The sequence below is a fragment of the Salmo salar genome, chromosome 01 (genome assembly GCF_965601325.2).
Source record: "Salmo salar chromosome 01, fSalSal1, whole genome shotgun sequence".
In the NCBI taxonomy this organism is placed as follows: Eukaryota; Metazoa; Chordata; class Actinopteri; order Salmoniformes; family Salmonidae; genus Salmo; species Salmo salar.
The window spans coordinates 136103250-136126803 of NC_138291.1; the positions used below are offsets into that span (position 1 = coordinate 136103250).

At 42.9% G+C, this 23554-nt stretch overlaps 1 protein-coding gene across 1 annotated transcript; it reads left to right on the forward strand.

Annotated features, from left to right (window-relative positions):
• Positions 1–5319: 5319 nt before the first annotated feature.
• nrarpa (NOTCH regulated ankyrin repeat protein a) lies at positions 5320–9757 on the forward strand. The gene is made up of 2 exons (XM_014125565.3): positions 5320–5616; positions 5790–9757. Exon 2 carries the CDS (start codon positions 6241–6243, stop codon positions 6577–6579), a length of 339 nt encoding a protein of 112 aa, XP_013981040.1. The 5' UTR covers positions 5320–5616; positions 5790–6240; the 3' UTR covers positions 6580–9757.
• Positions 9758–23554: the final 13797 nt, after the last annotated feature.

A 23554-nucleotide genomic window follows, 5' to 3' on the forward strand; every position in this document is an offset into this window, starting at 1 on the left:
TGTGAGCACTGATGGAGGGATTGTGCGTTCCTGATGTAACTCGGGCAGTTGTTGTTGCCATCCTGTACCTGTCCCGCAGGTGTGATGTTCAGCTGTACCGATCTTGTGCAGGTGTTGTTACCACTGCGAGGACGATAAGCTGTCCATCCTGTCTTCCTGTAGCGCTGTCTTAGGCGTATATATATTTACCATAGAATATATGGGGGGTTGGAAATAAGGCAAACAATTACATTGATGGAAGCCACAATCTATCTGCAATATTAAAGCTGATCTTTTCCCTAAAAAAATATATAATAATATATTTTTTTAAATATGTCCCCCCACTTCTAAAACCAAACTTGTGCCCCTGGTTCTGTCTCAACAAGAACTAAAGGCCCGCACAGACTGTACCAGTTTAGTCATCTTATGCCACGATTTTGCTGTCCCAGACAAAATGTTCACTTTGTGGGAAAATTCTTAAGTCATAAACGATTGTCGGACGTCTTGGCTCGTTCATGTTTGACAGGGTCTAGGTCTGCCGATTAAGTACCACTACGTATGGTCGTAGGCTTCGACTAAGTTCTGGCAGTGTCCGAAATGATGAGCATTTATCGAGTAGTGTGGCTGGTGTTACGAGTCGATCGCGGTGACGGACCAATAGGAACACGGCCAGCACTGAGATCGCACACAATAAGATGATTTTCATGAATAGTCAGATTAATATAATAGTTTGATTTAAACATTTACATGCTTTGCAAGAAAAACTAGTTCCCTAATAATCTTATTAACATGACACATCTGACTGGATTTTGATAAATGCACAACATTTCCAATCTAAACAAACATTTTATCACAGTGATCATGTTATTTTTGGGAAGCCTATTTGATTCTGTTCAGACATATAAATCTTATATATGAAAACTATTTCCAATATACACTGAACAAAAATATAAACGCAACATGTAAAGTATGGGCCCCATGTTTCATGAGCTGAAATAAAAGATCCCAGAAATGTTCCATACACACAAAAAACGTATTACTCTCACATGTTGTACACACATTTGTTTACATCGCTGTTAGTGAGCATTTCTCCTTTCCAAGAAAATCCATCCACCTGACAGGTTTGGCATATCAAGAAGGTGATTAAACAGCATGATCATTACACAGGTGCACCTTGTGCTGGGGACAATAAAAGGCCACTCTAAAATGTGCAGTTTTGTCACACAACAATGCTACAGATGTCTGAAGTTTTGAGAGAGAGTGCACTTGGCATGTGACAGCAGGAATGTCCACCAGAGCTGTTGCCAGAGAATGTAATGTTCATTTCTCTACCATAAGCTGCCTCCAACAGTGTTTTATAGAATTTGGCAGTACGTCCAACAGGCCTCACTACTGCACACCACATGTATGGCGTTGGGTGGATGAGCGGTTTGCTGATGTCAACATTGTGAACAGAGTGCCCCATGGGGCGGTGGGGTTATGGTATGGGCAGTCATAAGCTACGGACAACGAACACAATTGCATTTATTGATGGCAATTTGAATGCACAGAGATACTGTGACGAGATTCTGAGGTCCATTGGAACACGCCGCCATCATCTCATGTTTCAGCATGATAATGCATGGCCCATGTCGCAAGGATCTGTACACAATTCCTGGAAGCTGAAAATGTCCCAGTTCTTCCATGGCCTGTATACTCACCAGACATGTCATCCATTGAGCATGTTTGGGATGCTCTGGATCGACGTGTACGACAGCTTGTTCTAGTTCCCGCCAATATCTAGAAACTTCGCACAGCTATTGAAGAGGAGTGGGACAACATTCCACAGGCCACAATGAACAGCCTGATCAACTCTATGTGAAGGAGATATTGTGCTCCATGAGGCAAATGGTGGTCACACCAGATTTCCTTATATGAACTGTAACTCAGTAAAATCTTAGAAATTGTTGCATACTTTCAGTCTTTCCGAACTCACTTGGCAGGGTTGCGCTGCTATCCGCAAATAAAATACACAGCTGCAGTTTACGTAGCTTATGTCCGCTGACGTAGCCTCGCAAGCCAATCGCAGAATGTGACGACAGAACTGAAGAAAGTTGTACAATCTGGCCAGGTTTATATCAAGATTTTATTTTGGTAACATCGCGTAGTGTGACATGTAATAATCGTAAAAGACTGAATCTGACATACAGTGTAGGAAGGCCTTTGATGTGTGCTACCAAAATGCACTCTGCTTCTCTCAGCAATGGTACAAGTAAATGGAAATGTGTGCAGTGTGACGAGTAACACACACTTGTAAACAAATATGTTGTATGATTAAACAATTCAACTAGGGCTTTTCTGTTATGTGAATTTATTGTCAGCTGAATCGTTATTATGAGAACATCCAGTGGCGATTTTAGCATGTAAATCTTGGTAGGGCAAACTCCCCAAAAATGTTTTAGATGCACGCAAGCAAAGCCACTACACAACACGACACTAAACAATACATTAATTGCACTATAATGGTGACAAACGGTGCCCACTGTTAGGGCCAGGGCCTACATAAAGCTGTCCCAACAGCAGAGCTTTCTTATCAGCACTATGGAGTGAATCCTTACCTCCGCTACACCTGGCTATTGTCTGGCAGCGAAACCGTTCATTCAGACTCATTTACTGCCTTTTTAAAAACATAGCTGATATGGCTGCCTTGCTTAAACAAATGTGGTTTCTACTGACAATTCATATGTACAAACTATGGCATAAGGGGACGATGAGCAGATAAGAGGTAATCCGTAATTTTGATTAAGACATGCGCGAGCTAAGATGGACGTAGTCAATACAACTATTTGTTCAGCACTTTGAAATGTACAGCGACAAAATTCAGAACATGGGCCATTCTTACAGTATTCTCCCTGTACACCAAGTCAGAACCATAGCATATAAGCATAGCATATAAGCAGACAATGAATGCTCTTACAATATTCAATGATTACATTTCTCTAAAACAGGTTATAGGCTACATGTGCACTACCAAGTCAGAACAGTAGGCTACATTATGAGGGGGAAAGGGACCAAATTATTTAGGTGAGGCACATGGGTTACTAACAGCTTACTACACAACATACACTTAGTGTTACTTTCTTAGCTACAGTATACATATCTTCCTGGCATATTACATCATTTATGCAGCAGAATACAATACATTTTTGGACTCACTGTTGTGCTGTGCTCACTTGAACAGGAAGGCGGCTTGGCGGTCCTTCTTGTGGGCAAATTTTGTTATGAATCTTTGTCATTAAAGTCTGGTATTCTCTGGATTTATGGTGCTTTCAAGACAACTGGGAACTCTGAAAAAAAAACAAGGTTGAATCATGATGTCAGTGATCTTCAGGTCAGAGCTCTAGAAAGAGGCCCAAGTCCCGAGTTGGAATTCCGAGTTGGATGACCGTTCAAAACGTATTTTCTCAGTCGGAGATAGTTTTTTTTTCTGAGTTCCCAGTTGTCTTGAACTCACTGAAGTCTGAGATTTCACAGTTCCGAGTTTCCAGTTGTTTTGAATGCAGCAGAAGTCATGCTGGATTGACAGCATGGCCAATGTATTCAACCTTCTCTGGCCCATGGTTTTGCTTGTGAATGTTTATGCTTTTAAGCTTGTAAAAGAGACCCTTAAACCCAGACTTGGACCACACACCCTCTGCACCGAATAACAGGCAGGGGAAGCAAAATAGGGATTGCTTTGCCACACTTGCAGTTAGTCACTGATTCACTCAAAACCACTTCTTGTTGCATTAGCGATTTCCAATTTGTTGTGTAATGTTAATGTCCAATGGCCGATGAGCACCGATACGTTTTATCTATAATTTATCTTCATATGACATGTATTGAAAAGGATTTGCCAGTAGATTGTTAACGTGATTCATGATGATGACTGCTTGTCTAGCTAAAATGTACGGTAGATATAACGCTCTTCCCCACCTGCCCTGAATTACTAACATAGCCAATAAAGTTATGAGTTTTTTTTATTGTTTGTAGACAATATACATGTTCCTTGAGCGAGTCTGGTAGTGAGAAATTATGCCTGTGTATCAGATATAGGCCCCTTTAACTGAACACATAATGAGTCATCACAGTGGGTGCATGCACCAAATGTACAGTTGAATGTGTGGGAACCTGTGGACAAACTGAAACTGCTTCACTTTGAAAAGACATGGTGGTTAGAGTATCACAGATCGATCTATATGTGTAGGATTCCCAGGCTAGTGAAGCTATAACGGTGTGGTTTCCACGCCAAGAGTCGTGTGAGAAGAGCAAGGCGCGAGAACAACGCACAGCATTGCAGCCGTCCGGTTCCCACGATAGCTATGCTGCTGCTGTGGGACTGCATGTCATTCTATGCACAATGTCACCTTCACTTGCAAAAGGAAGTCGCACAGGCTTTTGTTATTTGTTAAGTTCCATTGCTTCTTGTCACTTTAAAACAACTGGAATATCCGCTGTTGCTATTTTCGACGGCTCGTAACAGCCACAGAGGTATCCCTTGGCTTGATTTTATGGAGGGGGGTTAGAGACTAGACTTGTGGTCCGGTCTCATTTGCATTTGTTTTTTAGAAGTTTAAGTGGACATTTGTTTTTCTCTGTCCAATTTAAAGTTTGTTATTGCCAGTAAATATGGCCATCTGTGTATGTCCTAAAGTAGGCCAATGCGTTTTTTTGTCACACTCTTTCATATCAAATACGGTATGCCTACAGTATACATTATCTGATTGTTTGAGATAAAAAACGAACAAAGTTTTAGTTTTTTGTATTTTATAGTAGTGACTATTGGAAGCATATCATATCTATTTTATGTGAACAATATTCCATGAACAGATCTATTGGCACAATATTTTATTGTATAAACCATTCGTGGCAATCCCTTACTACTTTTGCTGTTTTTCTTTTCAGTGTTTCAGAGAAAGTAAGGCATAGTTTTGACACAGTAGCAAACTACACCTCGGCTTCGCTAGGTCGTAACTTTTAAAACCTGAGCCTGAATTAACATAACGACAAAACATCAAAGAGGACGCATAACAGGTCCTTTACAGTTCAGTAGTACTCCTTTTGCTTTTGACTTTTTTAATCTGCTCGTCTGTGGTTTAAATATTCGTCCATCGACATAATACGTTTTTGGACTCCATGCGCAAAAGCCTACTCCGGGAAATACTTTGGATCTGCTGCTCAACAACTACAGTATTATATTGCTTTTCTCTGCATTTTTTCACGATGTCAACACTATACTCCCCATTTGAGTCACGTCTCTCTTGTGAGTGCGTTTCTCTCCTGAGTGAGTAAAAAAAAAAGACAATTTTATAGATTCCGCTTGATTTTATTTCTACAGGACATTTGGTTCCAAGAGACCACGCCTTGCTCTACGGTTTCACGCTTCTAGACCCTCCCCAAACGGACCGAGTAGCCTATTACCTCCCTCGGTTTCCGCCCATTTCACAAGAGTTGATTCTATTGTGTACCATTGTTATGCAAATAAACGACGCGTAAAATATCCCCATCGTGCGCACGGTAGAGCAGAGACTCACTGGGACTGCACGAAGTACACACAACACGGGGCACGCGGGGGAATTTCATACTACGTCGCCGCCAGGATCCGTCCAATTCTCACTGGCAAGTACCAAAATATATTATATTTAATCTACAACATAAATTATTGGATTTTGTATCTGAACCTTGTGTAAAGTGTGCATAAAACGTGTTTTTGATGTCGATGTTGGAATGTTAACGCTGGGGAGTATAGCCTTGTTCAGTGTACTTATGTGGATCGTACCTGTCTCACACAGCTACCCTTGCCATACGAACTGCCGCGACTCCAGGATCCTGCAGGGTACATTCACCGCGTTTGGAGATACTGATACCGTGGCTGTTCTTCCAGTATCCCAACAGAAGAAAAGTTTCAACTGTCGCTCTGCTCCATCTCTGCAATAAGCCTATACTACCTGGTGCTGCTATTACAACGGACGGAAACGAAGACAAGAGGAGACTAGGCTACACATTGCGACGGGATTTTGGATTTCGCAACCATTGACAACCTTTTGCACACCAAGTGTGTTATTTTGTCTATGTCCTGTTTGGGATATATTGTGTTCGTATTATCTTATCTATAGCATACGATAAAAAAAGAGCCTTATAACTGGTAGTAATCCAGTATTTGGGCACTATTCCCACACCAGAGACTCATACAGTGATTATCACATAGAACGACACAGGAGATATACCTATCCCGGTTTCACCATGAGTCAGGGGGATGTGTCAACTTGCTCAGCGCCTCAGAGAGTATTCCAAGAGGCGGTGAAGCAAGGCAACACAAAGGAACTTCACTCGTTGCTCCAGAACATGACAAACTGCGAATTCAATGTCAACTCCTTCGGGCCCGAAGGACAGACGGCGTTGCATCAGTCAGTCATCGACGGGAATCTCGAACTTGTAAAACTGCTGGTGAAATTCGGAGCCGATATTCGATTGGCGAACAGAGAAGGGTGGAGTGCCTTACACATTGCCGCTTTTGGAGGACACCAAGACATAGTCCTATACCTCATCACTAAGGCAAAGTACTCTTCTGGCGCACGGTGATCTGCTACACTGCTGTCAGGTAAACACACGGAAAGCCAGGCTTTTGTAAACTTGCGTTTCGATCTGTACATAGTTGTCCCAAATTATAGCCTAAAAACACACAGTAAATGACATTTCATCAAAACCAAACAGGGTCTCTCTGACTCGTGAGTCAAACACCACATGGTTCTTGTATCTGCTTCAGCATGAATCTTGAAAAAAATAAACGCCATTTTGGTGGGTTGGTACTAAAGCTTTTTTTTCTTGAATGTGTATAATAGATTGGGACATATAAAAATAACTAAGCCGGTGTTTGGGTCCCGAGGCCAGATAGCAGCCTAGTTTTACGCGGCGATAGACGTTCCATCTTTCTTGCCGCTGTTTCATTGAAACGCTTCTTTATTGGGCTTTGTTTTGAGGTGTCGACTTGTAGCTACGCTGTTCACTTGTAGGACCCTTTTAAATGATTTGATATACTAAAATATGGCACTTGATGCTGTAGCTGCATGCTGGAATAGCCTATATGAAAGGGAAGAAGAGGTGAGCACGGGGAATACATGCCATCATCTATTTGGCTTTTAGATTTCTTTTTTAAATTAAAGGATTTGATCTATTTCAAAGTGCGGCATTATGATATATCCAATTTGCTTTTCCAGATGTGTATTCATTGTAACAGCAATGTACCTAATGTTGTTAAGTACTGTACACAATAGCTTTACTTTGTTTCTTTATATATATATAAAAAAAAGTAGCTAAATGCGCTCTGCCTTCATCAAACAGGCTGCTTGGCTGGCATCAACGTATTTTCAGGCCAGTGCGACCAGTGTCAATGGTTAATGTACTATTAAACCGCTGCTTTCGCTTTGTATCAAAACGTCAGGAAAGTCGCATTTGGAATTCACTTTATCTCCTTTCAGTATTTTAACGAACAACACCCTGGTCATCACTGTGAATACAGGCTGGGTTCTATTTATGAAGGTACATTGAGAAGATGCATTTTGAATATGTTGTGGTTCTTTTTTTCTCTCTCTCAAATCAAATCTATTAAGTTTTTTAAAAATATTTAGGGTGACTTATAAAGCTGCTTCGGACTCGTGTCGTAGTATAAACTGTCCCGTGTGGAGATCCCATCATGTCCCAATTAGCCTAAATTTGTCTGCGCTGGAGAGACTATTCTTTGTCTCTTATGAATTTCATGTTTGGTTTTCTTTACCAGCTACCTCGACTGTAAAGTATTCAAAATCATTGGACTCTTGCTCACTCCACAACACTCCAATATAGGAAGTCACACAAAGATTCCTGTAGCCTATCCCCAACCTTGTCTAGGCCAACATAATGAGCATACTCACACAGACATTCAAGTAACAGATACATTGGCAGTAGGCCCCATGGCAATGTTATTCAAACCACAGATTTAGGCTAGGGGACAACTATGGTATTTGTTCTGCAAAGCAATCATTTCTATTTACAGTTTCTTTCTCATCTTCAACGGGGACAATGTATTTCCCACACTACTACCAAATTGTAATGTGACAAGTAAAGGGGTTTGCCTTTCTGTAAAGGTATGGTTGCAAACACACATTTTTTTTTTTACATCGGTGAACGGATTATATCGTCATTCTGTTTGGAAGTTTCTATTTAGTCACAAAAATTGAATTTTATTGCATAACTTATAAATACAGGGAGTTTTATTGCACAAAATGCAGAGCCTTTTACCCGCCCCCCCCCCCCCCCCCCCCACACCCCCCTGGTGCTTGTCCGGGTAATAGTTACTACTGAGCAGGAGTATACACCTATTATTAATCAACATGACTATTGCAGGATATCAAAAACAATTGGTTTAAAAAACTGCCTGCTGCATTTTGAAAGTCATGTCACCCTAATATTTGTTTCTATGCTGCTTGTATGTTACTTTTTAATTTGTGTTTATTTTTTTATTTTACTCAATGGCCAACAGTGAGTGAAAGATATAAAAACCTGATAGCATCACAGTCATTTAATGAGAAGCCGTGTGTGTGAGCGAGAGTGTACATGTGCGCATGTACGTACGCATGTGCACGTATTCATGTGTGTGAGTCTGTGTGTGTGTGTTGCATACATCTGACTGTTGTGTCCTGAGCGAGCTGAGCTGTCCCCCTGCCCAGGCCTGTGTGTGTGAGGCCTGGTCCTCTCCTCCTGTGTGTGGCATTGTGTTGCGACCTTGGTCTGCTCTGCCTACCATGAGTAGAGGGATATCAGGGATTAAGGACTGTCCTTCCATATACCTGGAAAATCAAACTAAAGCAATAGAAAGAAACATCAAGGGATAGATTGGTATTAGCAGAATAAAAAATATGCATCGCTGGTCTTAAACTTGATCTTTTTTTATATATATATATACATATATTTGTTTAATATTGCACTGATGACTGTTGTTGATTTGGCTTTTTATCAAGTCAACATTTAATTTTTTTTCTGAATAGAAAAAAAGGAACACAACAAAATACTATTGTATAAAAAAGGCTCCAGGCTGTAATGTCTTTTGTTTGTTAACTTTGTGAAACATTGTTTTTGCAAAGGTTGTTTGTATCTCTGTGATCGGGTATATATATATCTGTATATATATATCTGTGTGTGTGTGTGTATATATATATATATGTATATATATATATATATATATATATATATATATATATATATATATATATATATATATATATATATATATATATATATATATATATATACTGAAAAAATATCTTGGTGCACTTTCTTTTTTGAAGTGCTGTCCTCCTCCTGTTGTTATGAAAGTGGTAAAATACATTTGATGGTAAGATCATTGTTACATAAAAAAAATTGCACGGTGTGTAGTTGTTCTACTCAACAGTGTCATAACATTTATGGCCCAAGAGTGGACGCCTGGATAGGTGTAAATGAATGAGATAAAGTGCTGACATATTTTTTCAGGGGGGGGCCAAGTTCTGTTTTTATTTAGCTTTTTTTCTCGAGCGACACAAAAACAAATGTCGTGAGTTTTTGAGTGATGCAGTTGCTCCATCGTGTTTGATTTTGGGTGTGATTACATTTTTTTTCTATTTGTTTGTATTTTCTTTTTGAACATTTGTAACACTGTGATCATGATGATGTGTGGTGAGGAAATGAGTGCTGTAATATTTTTGTACGTTTGTGTACAAGCCAGTAAAGAAATCATTAAACTCTCTGTTGTGTCTATGCATATGTTTATTTTTCCCTACTCCACCCCCAGCCCAGGAGGGCCATCCCACCCCGTTTCCCGTAGAGAAGAATGGCGAGGGGCACAGACCCCCTTTCTCTCCCCCCGCTCCCTCTCAGACCCAGCCTCGCCCGGATCCCCATTCTCTCCTTTTGTCATTCAGTCGGCCTCCTTCTTTTCACATTCTGGATAAAAGAGCTATGCACAGGATTGTGGGTAGTTCTGGTTTAAGAGAAGGCAGGGTTCCCTCCCCAGTGTGTGTGTTTGTGCAAGTTTTATGTTACCCTCTCTGTGTGTGCGTAGACTGGGGCAGGTCCCTAGCTCAGCTCAGTGGCTCTGCAACACCATCCATCTTCTGCTTTCTGTTAAACCCCTGTGCACTCTGTCTGTTTCTCTCTCTTTCTCCCTCGCTCTCTCTCCCTCCCTTTCTGTGTGTCTCCTTTCCTCTGTAGCTTTACTCCATTACCCATACTTTGCATATACATACACAAACCTGTTTTATGGGCTTACTGAGGTGCTTGTTTATACAAAGTTGAAATGCATACAATTTCTGAAGTCTCAGAAAATGTCTGCTATGCTCATACAACATTAGAGGGTAACAACACAGTCATGCATGTCCTCTGTAAACAAATACTTACACGTTTCCTTGAGTTTTTTACTAGTACAATGCATAATTACAGAGGTGTAATAAGCAACGGTTGCTCTTAGAATTGGTCTGATGCCTATAGACTCATATCTGCCTATTGCTTTTAAATGATCTGGTACTCTGTCTACGTACAGGGTGTGTAGCTCTTGATACATGTGAAATAAACCCGGACTACTAATGCTTTGTGTTAAAGGACCAAACTCACCCCTGCTGTTGGCTTGAGACCACGTAGTGGCTGCTTGTCCTTCTATTCTGCCTTCCCCGCTGTCTCTCCCTCCCTCTCGCTCTTTCTCTCCTGCTTGCTCCCCCTTCTCCCTCTCTCCCGTGCACTCTCTATCTGTGTTGCTCTCTCCCCCCCCTCCTTCTATTCGTCTCCTTCGCTCGCTCTCACTTCTGCAGGATGTTTTTGTTGAGTTGAATTTCTATTGTCCGCCGGCTGAGTTGGCCACTGTCCCAGAGCAGAGCAGCTATACAGCACAGCAGAGGCCCGCTAATAGATTCTTCATGTGCCTGCCCTGCCTGTCGCACATCAGAGCAGGAATTTGGAAATGATTTTAGCCGAGTCCACCCAATAAAAGGAGAGAGAGAGAGAGAGAGAGAGAGAGATAGCGAGCGGGAGAGCTGAGACTGAAGCTAGGGAGAGAGAGAAAAGGACTTTGTGTGTCGGTGTGTGTGTGTTTCAGTGGGGTGTGTGTGTTCGTCTTGCCTGAAAGAAGCTGGGTGTGAAAGTACACACACTCAAACCTATCTGCCAGAGATCTCAATTCGTGTTTTGTGTTTGCTTTGGGTGGGTGGTGAATGTGTTAGCAGCACTGTTGGCAGGTTCTCTCATACTTCAGCAGAGGTGAACGAACATGGAGAACTGAACTAAATTCTTCATACAGCCAGCACCTCCAGAGGAATGCATTATCTACAGCCAAACCCATGCATGCAAATCCCTAATGTCCACTTTTGTTGTGATCTTGCGCTCTCTAAGAACTGTTCCTCAGGCGTCTACTTTCGAACACACAGCAAATAGGCCTAATTGTTTTTATGCAGAGTTGGGGTCAATTAAAATTGAAGGCAGTCAGTCAGTTCTTTATTTAACCCGTATTTTACCAGGTAAGTTGACTGAGAACACATTCTCATTTACAGCAACAACCTGGGGAATAGTTCCGGGGGGGGGAATTGGAAGCTGGGGAATGAGCCAATTGGAAGCTGGGGCTGATTAGGTGGCCATGATGGTATGAGGGCCAGATTGGGCATTTATGGAGTAGACTGAAATTCCAATTCAATAGTTGTAAAAACTATTTTCAATAACTTCTATAAGATGGAAAGGAGAAGCTATTTCTGTCAAAAGGTTATTACATTTCTGGATTTTAAATTCAAATCACTTCCTCGTCAATTGAATGACTGTTTTTATGACACAATTGGAAGTGGGCAGGCAGAGATGTTAAATTAGTTTAAGAAGGTAGTCTGGTAGACAACATGAGAAACCCTTTATCATATTGGGTATGTGGTGTTTTCAATGATTAAAGGCTGATGAGGGCTCTGCATCGTATAGAGAGAAACTATGTTAGGATATAGTACCATATTAAATGACCCATCTATTACAACTACTGTTGCAAATTACCATAGCCATACAAGACACGCATGATTGGGGTCAACGAACCACCAACTGTCGATCATTATTTGCTATTGTCAATAGAATCATATGTGTAGTTTATGCAGGCAAATTCCACCAATGTCTTGAGGATTGCGCAGAAGCAGCTAAAGAGTAATCCGAACACAAACCTGTGGATTGAGTTAAACTAATTCTGATCTACTAGTTGCAAAGGGTTTCCTATTGCATTTAATATGTTATTGGATAGGTACTGTGAAGTTGTCTCTGAGTAAAATCACCACGTCTGCACATGGATGGACAGGAGGGTTTATCAGCGTGTTTTGAAAAGGCGCTGACCTCGGCACTTTTCTCCCAGAATAAAACAAAAACATGTCTGTCGCTAAACACTCCACTACCACAAAGACTGCTCTGCTCACTTTCTAAGAAAAAGAGAGAAAAAGAAATACGGAGGGAGAGAGAGAGAGAGAGAGAGAGAGAGGTGGCCAGGCCGGTTCTTTCCTTGCCCTCTGCTCCTTTTTTGAACTTTTACTTTCATTCTATCACTCCATTCTGTGCTTTTCCATAGCGCAGTGACAAGCCGCCCCCATTCACTCATTCATTCTTCTCTCCCCTCCTCTTTTGTCTGGGCTGCTGGGTCTTGGTTCAGCTCTATTCAAGACCCAGACGCCGTGCCATTGACTGGAGCCCCGTCTAAACTCCCTGCCCCCCCTCAGCGACCCCCCCCCCCCCCCCCCATTCCCAAACCTGCCCTGTCCCCACCCTGCACTCTGCAGCTGCTATGCTAATGAGCAGAGGGACGGCCCAGGCAAGGGAAGGGATGGGAGAGAAGGAGGAGAGCAGAGCTGCAGCAAAGGGATAGAGAGCGAGAGAGAGTGAACAGAACAGAGGGGTGACCCTTCTTCTCCTCCATCTCCATAACATGCTGGAGGCTTCGAGCAGCAGACCTGTTACACAAGGGGAGTCCCCCTCCCCCATGCCTCCCCCCTCCGCCCCACATCCCTCCCCGTGCCTCTCCCCCTGTCCTCCCCTTTCTCATTCAAATCCGTTTTATACTCTGGTGTTAAGGAGAGAGCTGTCACTGCAGTGTGTAAAGTAACCCTACTCAAGCCTACTAAGTGACACCTGTCTCAAGCCTTTGTGTGTGTGTGCGCGCGCACACACACGCACACGTGGCAAGCACACACACACACACACACACACACACACACACACACACACACACACACACACACACACACACACACACACACACACACACACACACACACACTACCCCCTTCTTCAACACACCATATGGCTGAGGGAGCTCTACATTTAGTTTACATTCTGTTATTGTGCCGAGCATTATTTTTAGGTACATAGTTGACAAGTTGAGGGAGAGATATAGCGAGAAGGAAGTCAAATAATGATCAGTGTTTGACAGAAAAAGTTGGAAGCGGGGTCATGCTCTAGTGACATCAGGGAACGTCAGTGGATGCATTTGACGATGATAAAGGTTGTGATTATTCTGTGTGTGTGTGTATTTCATGCATGGTGTGCATCTATCAGTATGTCTGTTCATATAAGCATATATGTGTGATTATGTGTGTATGCGTGCCAGCCTGTGTGTATGAGTATGTGTGTGTGTGTATTTAAATGAGCATTTGTGTGTGCATGACTATAACCATGTGTGTGTGTGTGTATTGTGGTGTTGCTGTTCTGGCAGGCAGGCAGCTGGGCTGGGCCCCAGCCTCTCTCTCCTGTTTCCTCCCGCTCTGTTATTTACTCCACCATGCCTCTGTGTGTGTCGTGACCCGCTGGCCCACAGGGGCGGGGCCGGCCCATGTGACATCTGCCTGTTTGCACAGAGAGGGCGAGGAAGGCGAGGGGAGCGCCCATATGGAGCATCAAACCTCCCTCCTTTTTCCCCCTGACCCACTGGCCCTCTCCCCCATCTCCCCCCACGTCAAATCGCGGTACTCTCCTGCTGCCTGCTGCATCTTTTGTCCCGCCCTTTGTGTTGCGTCTCCTCTCTCTGCCACTGTTTTGCTCATTCCTACACAGCCCCTTTTGGGGTTGGGGAAGGGGTGTGTGTAGTGTGTGTGCGTGCCCGTGTGTGCGAGTGAGTGTGTGCGTGCCCGCGCACGCTTATGAGTTTGTGGGTCTCCTTCGTGCACAGAACGTCTGGTCTGGGCCACATCCATGCAACAGGCTGCAGCAGTGCCATTTGATCAGACACCACTCCCCTCCTTCCTCCCTCTATCCCTCCCTCCCTCCATACCCCTATCCCCCAACCCATCCTCCTCCGGGCCTCCTTCCCTAAGGAGCCCACGAAGGGGATGCCGCAGCAGGCTGGGGGGCTGGAGGAGGCTCTGTCATCAGTTAGACAGCCAAAAAATGAAAGGGTGCCTGTAAACGTAGAACGAGCACATTCTGCATTGTCATCTCACACAAAACATACTTCTTTGGGGGGCCGCTAAAACCATGATTTGGTCAAACAGTAAAGTGCATTATCCTAATGATTCCTGTAATGAAAGTGTCTGCCCTGCCTCTGTGCCTGTGCTCTCACTGGGGCCTACTGTTGTCATGAGCGAGCCACTCTCTTCTCCCCGGAGGGTAAGCTTTCTGTAGCTATAATATTCAGCTCAATAGCAACTATTTTACAACTAAGATATTTGATATGGCTTTGAGATATGGAGCAATGCGTGCACGAAATGCCCTCCAGCCATTGCAAGGGCATACTGTAGGCCTGTAGGCCTATAGATCTCATGGGCCAACCCAACATTCGTGGCAATCAGTGGATTAGTTTGCACATCAAAATATCTTGAATCATGCATTCCTGCTTGGACGTGTTAGATGAAACAACTTATTGCTTGAATACCTCTGTAGTCTATTTAATCTACAGTATTTATTAATAAAGCACAATGATTTACTTTAAAATATGATTATTCATGATTTGGGTCCGACAAAATCATGGGCTGGTGTCACCAACTGTAAAAGGTAGTGGCACCAGTGACACCAGGGTAAAGCGTTAGTCTGGGGCCCTGTAATAATAATTAACACTTAGGGTATGTGTTGATTCAGGGGAACACATATGACAGGCACACATTTGCAATCTAGCTTCCCTCTCCAATTTAATTAACAACTTTGGTCAGTTTTCTGGGTTGAAAGTTAATACAACCAAATCTTCTATCCTTTCCCTCAACAAGCAAGAGAGACTGAATCCAGTTGTACAGCATTATTTGTGAATACAGAACAAGGTTTCACATATTTTGGTATTAAAACCACACCAGAAATTTGCTCCTTGAGTTCAACAATAATGAACCCATGGTAACGAGTGTAACATAATCCATCAACAGTTGGACATCATTGCCTACATCTATTATTGGTAGAACGAATATCATTAATATTCTGCCCCAATTTCTTTATGCATTTCAATAATTTCCACTTGCTCCACACCTTTATTTCCCCCAAAAGATCAGAAAGATACTATCAAATTTGATCTGGAGCAACAGAAAACCAAGGCTTAGACTTTCTCTTTTTTATTTAGACTATGACAAACCTACTCTGGTACTACTGGTCTGCACAACTTAGGGCTGCAATGTTTTGGTTCTCCAAGAAACCATACTTACCCTGAGTGCAGACTGAAATACTGTCCACAAACTTTGGATCGATATTTGTACTTTACTCCCTTTAAGAAGATAAAGAACAACACTACTAATCCCTTTGTTAAAAGCACTCTAACTATATGGCACAAAGTACAGCAATATCTGGGCAAATCCCCTTTATTATCCAGTTTAACACCAATTTGGGGCAATGAAAATTTCACACCCGGTAAAAATGACTTGGGCTTCACAGAATGGGCAAGAAAAGGTATTGTTAAAGTAATGGGTTTATGCGATGAAAAAGGGCTCATGTCGTTTGAAGAACTAAATGGAAGATTTAACTTACCACAAAAGCAAATACTTACAATTAAAAAGCTTTATGTTTTCCAGTCTAAAACAAAATGCCCTGCAACGTCATTTGACCACCTTAGAAACACTCTCTGTTTATATGTGTTATGGGAGAGGTCACATGACGTCATTATATGGGGAAATGGTAGCTACTCATCAAGACAACTCTGATAGCAAGAGACTTCAGTGGATATAAGATATTTCAGCAAACGACTGGGGTAGGATATGCTCCAGAGCTCAGATATAGACAATAAACACCCGCCTGAGATTGTTGCAATACAATTGGATAATGAGAACATATATCACCCCTGTTAAACTCCACAAATTTGACCCTAATAACGCAGACCTGTGTGTTAAATGTAACACGCATTTAGGCACCTTGTATCATTGCCTGTGGGAATGTGCTGAGATACAAATGATTTGTAGCTCAGTACTGCACTATATCTCTGAGATTACCTCTGCCATTAATCCCTAAACTTTGCATCCTAAACCTTTACCCAGGGAATATCTCTTTACATCGGAGAGAGAAGAAAATGGTTGACCTCTGTCTATTACAAGCTAGACTTTCAATTGCTCTCCACTGGAAGTATGTCAGTTCCCCCTCACTTGGTCATTGGTTAAAATAATTAAACATCAAGCCTGGCTCTTTAAAAATGAACTTACACGGTGAAAAAGAAAGCCCCAGAGTTTCATGATATTTGGGATCTGTTTTGTGAGTTTTTACATTGTAGAAGCATTGGAATTGTACATCTGTATATTCTCTATTTATTCGGTGAATATTGGCTATTGTCGAAGCGTAATCTGCATTATCTGTGACCACATATTATACTTTTATGTATTTTTATTATTGGAAATATGAGGACTTAATTTTTTAACTTTGTCTGTGAATGTTTGGTTATTACCTTTTTGTCTCTTTGGGTTGGGGGGGCAGGGGGGTGTATGTGTGAATTAAAAAATAAATAATAGTATTTCTGTAATTGTCAATTGTCCTATTTGGAACTAATAAATATATGTGTAAAAAATATATATTTGAAATCTAGCCTAAGAGCTTGGCGTTTATATGTATAAGGCTTAAGCAGACAGACAGACCAAATGGCTAGAGCAGAGGCACAGTTATAGTAGTGAGTTGTACTCCAGTGGTATTTGTACATATTGTATTTGTTTTAAAAATGAGCTGGTTAGAAAAAGAGGAGGACCATGTCTCGCCAGTCACTGGTAAAGAAATGGTTGAGAAACAACGCACTGTACTGCCAATGTTATGTGCCAGCACTACTCCTGTGTCTAAGTAGGATGTGTTGGTGTGTTGGGTCAGGGTGAAGGGTGTATGTGTGGGGATGGGGTGTGTGTGTAGGCTGGTGGCCCGCCTGGGAGGTGGGGGTGCACGCAATGTGGATAAACTGCCAGGGCCGAATTCTTGTCCCAGTCCACCCCTGGATGGGCTGGAGGGGGTTGGAGAGAGCCTGATGGTATGGAGCTCCTCGCAGGGCAGGGTCAAACCCCCCCCTCTCCCCCACATGTTCTGGGGTCTGTGGGGATCTCTGTCTCCTGACCGGGCCCAGCTGGACACCCTGGATGTGTGTATGTGTGATGGGGAGGTCTGCTGATCCCAAGCACACTCAGCTCGGTAACAACACAACATTGACATAGTTTGGAGTTTCTTCACGAGCTCGTCTCACGTGTCAAACTGTGTTCCAAGGCTTGGTGCTGGGTTCCAGGATTAGGTAGCCTGTAATGTATTGAAAACTCCACAAAATGAAGACTGAATGGCAGCATTTAAATAGATGCAAAGATCCTGTATGGATATTGCTGGAAATATTTATTGGTTGTGTCAAAGTTTCTGAAAAATCATTAAAGTATGCCATTTTTCTGCACCCTTGTATTTACTGTTTGTTGATATATAAGCCAAAATCTACGCTCCTCTCTCCCGCGTTGCATGACATATGCTGCCAACCACACCAAATATTAAGCATGTGTAATACAGTGAAACAATGATTCTTTCTATGTGCTTAATACACAATGATCAGCTAGCCCCCATCCCAACACAACAGCCCTAGACATGACAGCCTATAAGCATGGTCTTAATGTAGGTTAACGAGCTCAGTAGAGTTTAACTGGACCGCAACAACACCCATGAATAACGTGGATGATGCTTACTGTGTACTGTGTAGTGTAGCACCATGCAATAAACACAGGATGGGTGTAGTTAAACTACACGTGGATAGATGTATTCATATTTGTACCTCAGTATATATTTCATGTACATACATAGCTAACAAGGAGAGTTTAAATGGATGGCTCCAACACTCATGATGTGGATGATACTGTGTAGTCTATGGCTATGTCATAAACACTGGGTATTAAACTACATGGAGGAAGATTCGTTATATTTTTACTTCAGTATACTGTATATTGCATGATACATATGTAGCATATACTACTAGGCTACATTGTGTTTATATTTGTGTCTCGCCGTGCTTGCACTTCTTTATGTTCGTGTGTGTGTGTGTGTGTGTGTGTGTGTGTGTGTGTGTGTGTGTGTGTGTGTGTGTGTGTGTGTGTGTGTGTGTGTGTGTGTGTGTGTGTGTGTGTGCGCGAGTGTGTGTGTGCGAGAGAGTGAGAGTTTGCGCGTGCATGGCTGCATGTGTGTTGGAGAGTAATTACGGAGAATAAAGAGCTAGTTGTACAGAGTGAAACTCAGGGTTTGAAGTGAGAGGGGAGATGCTTTTCTGTTTGGCTGGGCACACTGAATGGCCCTATTCACCATGCCCCCTTACCGCAATCTCCCATTCTCCCCATTGTCATCCCCCCTCAGTACCCCTGGCCCATCCCCGGGCCCCCCTCTCCCCAACACTGCTGGGACTCAGGGTGAGGCCGGGAGGGGAGGCCTGAAGGAAAATGGAGTGGGAGAGAGAGAAAGCGGGAGAGGGGGGACAGAGACGCTGAATGAGAGAAGTGGGGAGGTGTGGAGAAGGGGAGAAGAATGAAGAGCCAAGAGAGGATAGAGGGGGTAAAGGGGGAGGAGTGCTAGGGGGTGAGAAACAGAGATGCAGTCCCCCCATCTCGACTCATCTCCCTCCATCCCTCGGTTGCCTTAATAATTCTGCATATCTGGTTAAACTATCTTTTCCTCGAACATGAATCCGATAATATCAACCGTTATATTCCGCAGTTGTTTTCTGTGACTGTTTCATTTGTGTTCCTCTAACACAAAAGGACACAACGTTCGCAAATCGGGTGCCTTGTTATTTCAGAACGTTTTACAGAAACCACTGAGAGCAATAAACGCCTCCTGACTCTAAACTCTCGTCTCTAAACTCCGACTCTGTTTTCACATTGAAGTGCAGTAGCGGTTTAAGAAGTGACACTCGCTGTTTTTTCTCAAAAATATTCAGTGCCTCCCAGGCAGCCTTGCGCCTCTTTCTTCTGTTGTCGTGTGTGTGTGTGTGTGTGTGTGTGTGTGTGGTGTGTGTGTGTGTGTGTGTGTGTGTGTGTGTGTGTGTGTGTGTGTGTGTGTGTGTGTGTGGATGTACTTGTTGTTGTGTATGTATGTATGTGTGCGTGTGTGTGTGTGTGTGTGTGTGTGTGTGTGTGTGTGTGTGTGTGTGTGTGTGTGTGTGTGTGTGTGTGTGTGTGTGTGTGTGTGTGTGTGTGTGGATGTACTTGTTGTTGTGTATGTATGTATGTGTGCGTGTGTGTGTGTGTGAATGTTAGAGACAGTTAAATCATCAGACACATCAGATTTCCTCAACACCACTATATCAAACTCAACAAGAAACACAAAACACCCGCAAAGGGGAAATCGGTCTATATAGACTACAATAGGACACAAAACCAGTTATTAATTAATTTGCCATTGAGTTGAATCCCCACACCAGGGATATTTTCGACGAAACGTGAGGGGATGGGGGTTTCTGCTGGCACTGGTCAGATCATTGTGTTGTCCTTACACAAACAACCTACCAGTGTCATGGTGTTCATACACACACACACACCTCCTTCTTCTCCTGCTCCTCTTTCTCTGCAACACATGTGCACAGGCACTCCCAGTGGTCACGTGCTGTGTCTGAAATCTGTCTTGGATGGATCGAAATGTACAGAATGGGTACCTGGAGGAAAATAAGGGAGGGTCAATTTCCGTCAAGGGGAGGGATTAGTATTATTTAAATCTAGTCCAGGGGAGGGTCATGTAATTTGTAATTGATGAAATGTCAATATTTCTCAGTGTTTTAGAATTAGATGCTTATTAGGCTATATATCGATGTGTGCCCGATGTTGCCCCTCATCTCTGATTCTCTGCTGGGCCTGCAATATCAAGTGCTTAGGCTTAGGCTTATCCGTGTGGTCTCAATCAAATGATCCATAGCCTATAGGCTATATGCTACGAAGTGTATGCTCGGAAAAGCGCAGAGCAAAGTTGGCAGTTGGCATAGCACTTTCGAGGTACGGCTGAGCGTACATTTTATTTTACTGAACTGATGGTACTTGCATCTGATGGTCATGGTGCTTCCAAGACTCCTGAGAACTCGGTCTAGAAAGATGCCAGAGTTTCCCGCTTGGAAATCCGAGTTGGGTGACTATTTAAAACAATTTTTTCTCAGACGTTGTTTTCCCCAGTTGTCTTGAACGCACTGAATTCAGAAGTCTGAGATTTCCGCATTCCCAGTCGTTTTAACCACGGCATTCATCTCAGCAGAGGGAGAGACCAGCAGAGGGTCCACTTCTCACGGTCCCTGCTCTCTCTTCCCTTTCCTCCGGTGAGACTGACCAGAGAGAGGGGACACAGTCTTCCATCTGATGGCAAAACTCGAGTCGTACTGCATCTGCCTCATGCATAAATTAAGGTTGTTCCTATGACCAGAGAAAGTAACATTTTCCTCGATATTAAAATAGACACGACGAGCTAATAATATGAATAAAAGCGCAGGACTATCGATACACTGGCCTTGCTACTCATCCATTGCAGCTGCAGCGAGAGTGGAAGTAGGGAGAAGCTCGTTTTCTGTTTCGTAATAGTGTTGAATTAAAACAGTGTCGACAGTGCTGAATAAATGAATTTAACATGAACTCACTCTTTGCTGTATTCTTCGACAGTCTCTCTGTGGTCATGGTTTTAAAAGTTATTAAATTGTATGTAGGCTAGTATCAAACTTTACTGTGGCTGGGGTCATGGAAGCTCTGTAGGCAAAGGGATTTGAGCTATCCAATTGGCCAGTGCAGTAGCCACACTCGATTTAGCCACAGGTCTTCCGGGTAGGCAGAGTTTAAATGGTTCAAAATGAAATGGTTCAAAATGGGAACACTTTGCTTAACCTGTGCGCCGGGCTTCTGAATCAAGTGCACCTACCGCCAACAGCACAACATGAATTAAAAAAAAGAGCGTAAGCCTTTATCACAACCTTTATCGTTGGCTTTTCTATAGAAATGTTTGGTGATCGACTAGGAATTCCTTGAAGATCGACCAATCGAGCGCGATCGACCGGTTGGTAACCACTGCCATAGGCCTACCTTTTATTAAAGGAAATGGCAGAATGCACAGGCCTATCCCCTGTTAACTTAAGATTTGAAGAAAATAAAACCGAACCGATTATATAAAGTGATCTACAACAGTGCTTTAGTCCGAGATGCTTTATGCTAGAAACAAACTGTAAAATACCTGGGGAAGACTTTACCCCAGTAGGGGTATGATTTTCTAAATGTCTTTGACAGTCAGAGGCTGAACTACAACTTTCTGTAGCCGAGGAAACAAAAAAATGGACTGTTTGGGATGTAATCTAATTCTGTCACTATCAACTGATTAAGTTATTCACTTTCTGAACAATAGATGTTGAAACCCAAATAGCTTTTTAGGGAAACACTTGTGACCTTCTCTCCTTGGGTTAAGCCACAGAAGAAGAGTAACCAGGAGGATGGGGTGGAAAGCTAGGCCTAACTTTTGAAAGTACCATGCTCAGATTCCTAATGACGTCTCAGATGTAATTATTTGCAAACTCGGGACAGTTTTGTTTCAAACAACACACTGTTTTGGCATTGGAGAAATATGACACATAGGCCTATCTCTGTCCATTCTTATCCTGTAATTTCAGGTAATTTGTGTGGTATTTAAAAAAGATGAATATAATATGTAAAATGACATAGAATTGCATGAAATACAATGATAGATTCATGCAATGCTTTTACTATAAAGGTGATCTTTCTACCCCTACTCTTGTTTTGATGGTCTGTGAACCCACAACCTCCTGGCCCGCAGCCCTGTGCTCTTTCAAAATTCCTGCATTGCCATATAATGCTTAAAGGACGAAGTACACTTTATAAAACTGCATATCTATGTCTCTGGTCTGTCCAAGAAGTGAGGGTAAACGGTAGAAATGTTCTCTGTTATCCACTTTGTTTTAATTATTATTTTGGTTATAGAAGAGGGTTACTTGTTAGTTTTTTTTTAAGCGTCAAGGGAGGGTTTAGGTAAAACATATTTTGCTGAAGTAAGGGCCATCCATTTACATTTCAGAGATCTGATTCTCTCCATGTAACCCGTTCACTCCCTTACTAAAACTACTGCACAGCTTACTTATCGTTCAAAATACTATTTAGAGCGTAGGATACTGTTTAGTAAAAAACAAATGCAGGAAACAAATTATACAGCTACCCAGCCTAAAACCCCAAAGAGCAAGCAATGCAGATGTAGAAGCACAGTGGCTAGGAAACTTCCTAGAAAGGCAGGAACCTAGGAAGAAATCTATTGTGGAACCAGGTTCCAAGGGGTGGCCAGTCCTCTTCTGGATGTGCCGGGTGGAGATGATAAGAGTACATGGCCGTTTAGGCCAGATCATTCTTCAAACGTTGATAGATGACCAGCAGGGTCAAATCATAGTCACAGTGGTTATAGAGGGTGCAACAGGTCAGCTGCTCAGGAGTAAATATCAGTTGGCTTTTCATAGCCGAGCATTCAGAGGTCGAGTCAGCAGGTGAGAGAGAGAAAGAGAGGGTGGGGGGGGGGGGGGGAGAGAAAGCAGGGTCGAAACAACAGGTCTGGGACAAGGTAGCACGTCCGGTGAACTGGTCAAGGTTCCATAGCCTCAGGCAGAAAACCAGAAACTGGACGACCAGGTGGAAGGAGAGACAGAGAGAAAGCGAGAGAGAGAAAGAGCGAGAGAGAGAAAGAGCGAGAGAGAGAGAGAGAGGAGAATTAGATGAAGCATACCTAAGATCACACAGGAAACCAGATAAGACAGGAGAATTACACTAGATAGGACAGACTGACCAAAGCCCCTCGGCAGATAGACTACTGCATCATAAATACTGGGGACTGAGACAAGGGGGGTCAGGGGACACTGTGGCCCTGTCAAAAGTTACCCCCGGACAGGGCCAACCAGGCAGGATATAACCCCACCCCCTTTGCCAAAGCACAGCCCCTACACCACCAAAGGGATATCAACAGACCACCAACTTACTATCCTGAGACAAGGCTGAGTATAGCCCACCAAGTTGTCTCCCACCGCACAAGCCCGAGGGGGCGCAAAACTGGACAGGAAGATCACTTCAGTGACTCAACCCACTCAAGTTGAGTATAGAGGGAAAACCCTGGCATGACGTGAGGCACCCTCCTA

What these genes read in the sequence shown, in the direction of transcription:
- nrarpa (XM_014125565.3), top strand. Translation starts at nt 6,241, where the DNA reads ATGAGTCAGGGGGATGTGTCAACTTGCTCAGCGCCTCAGAGAGTATTC.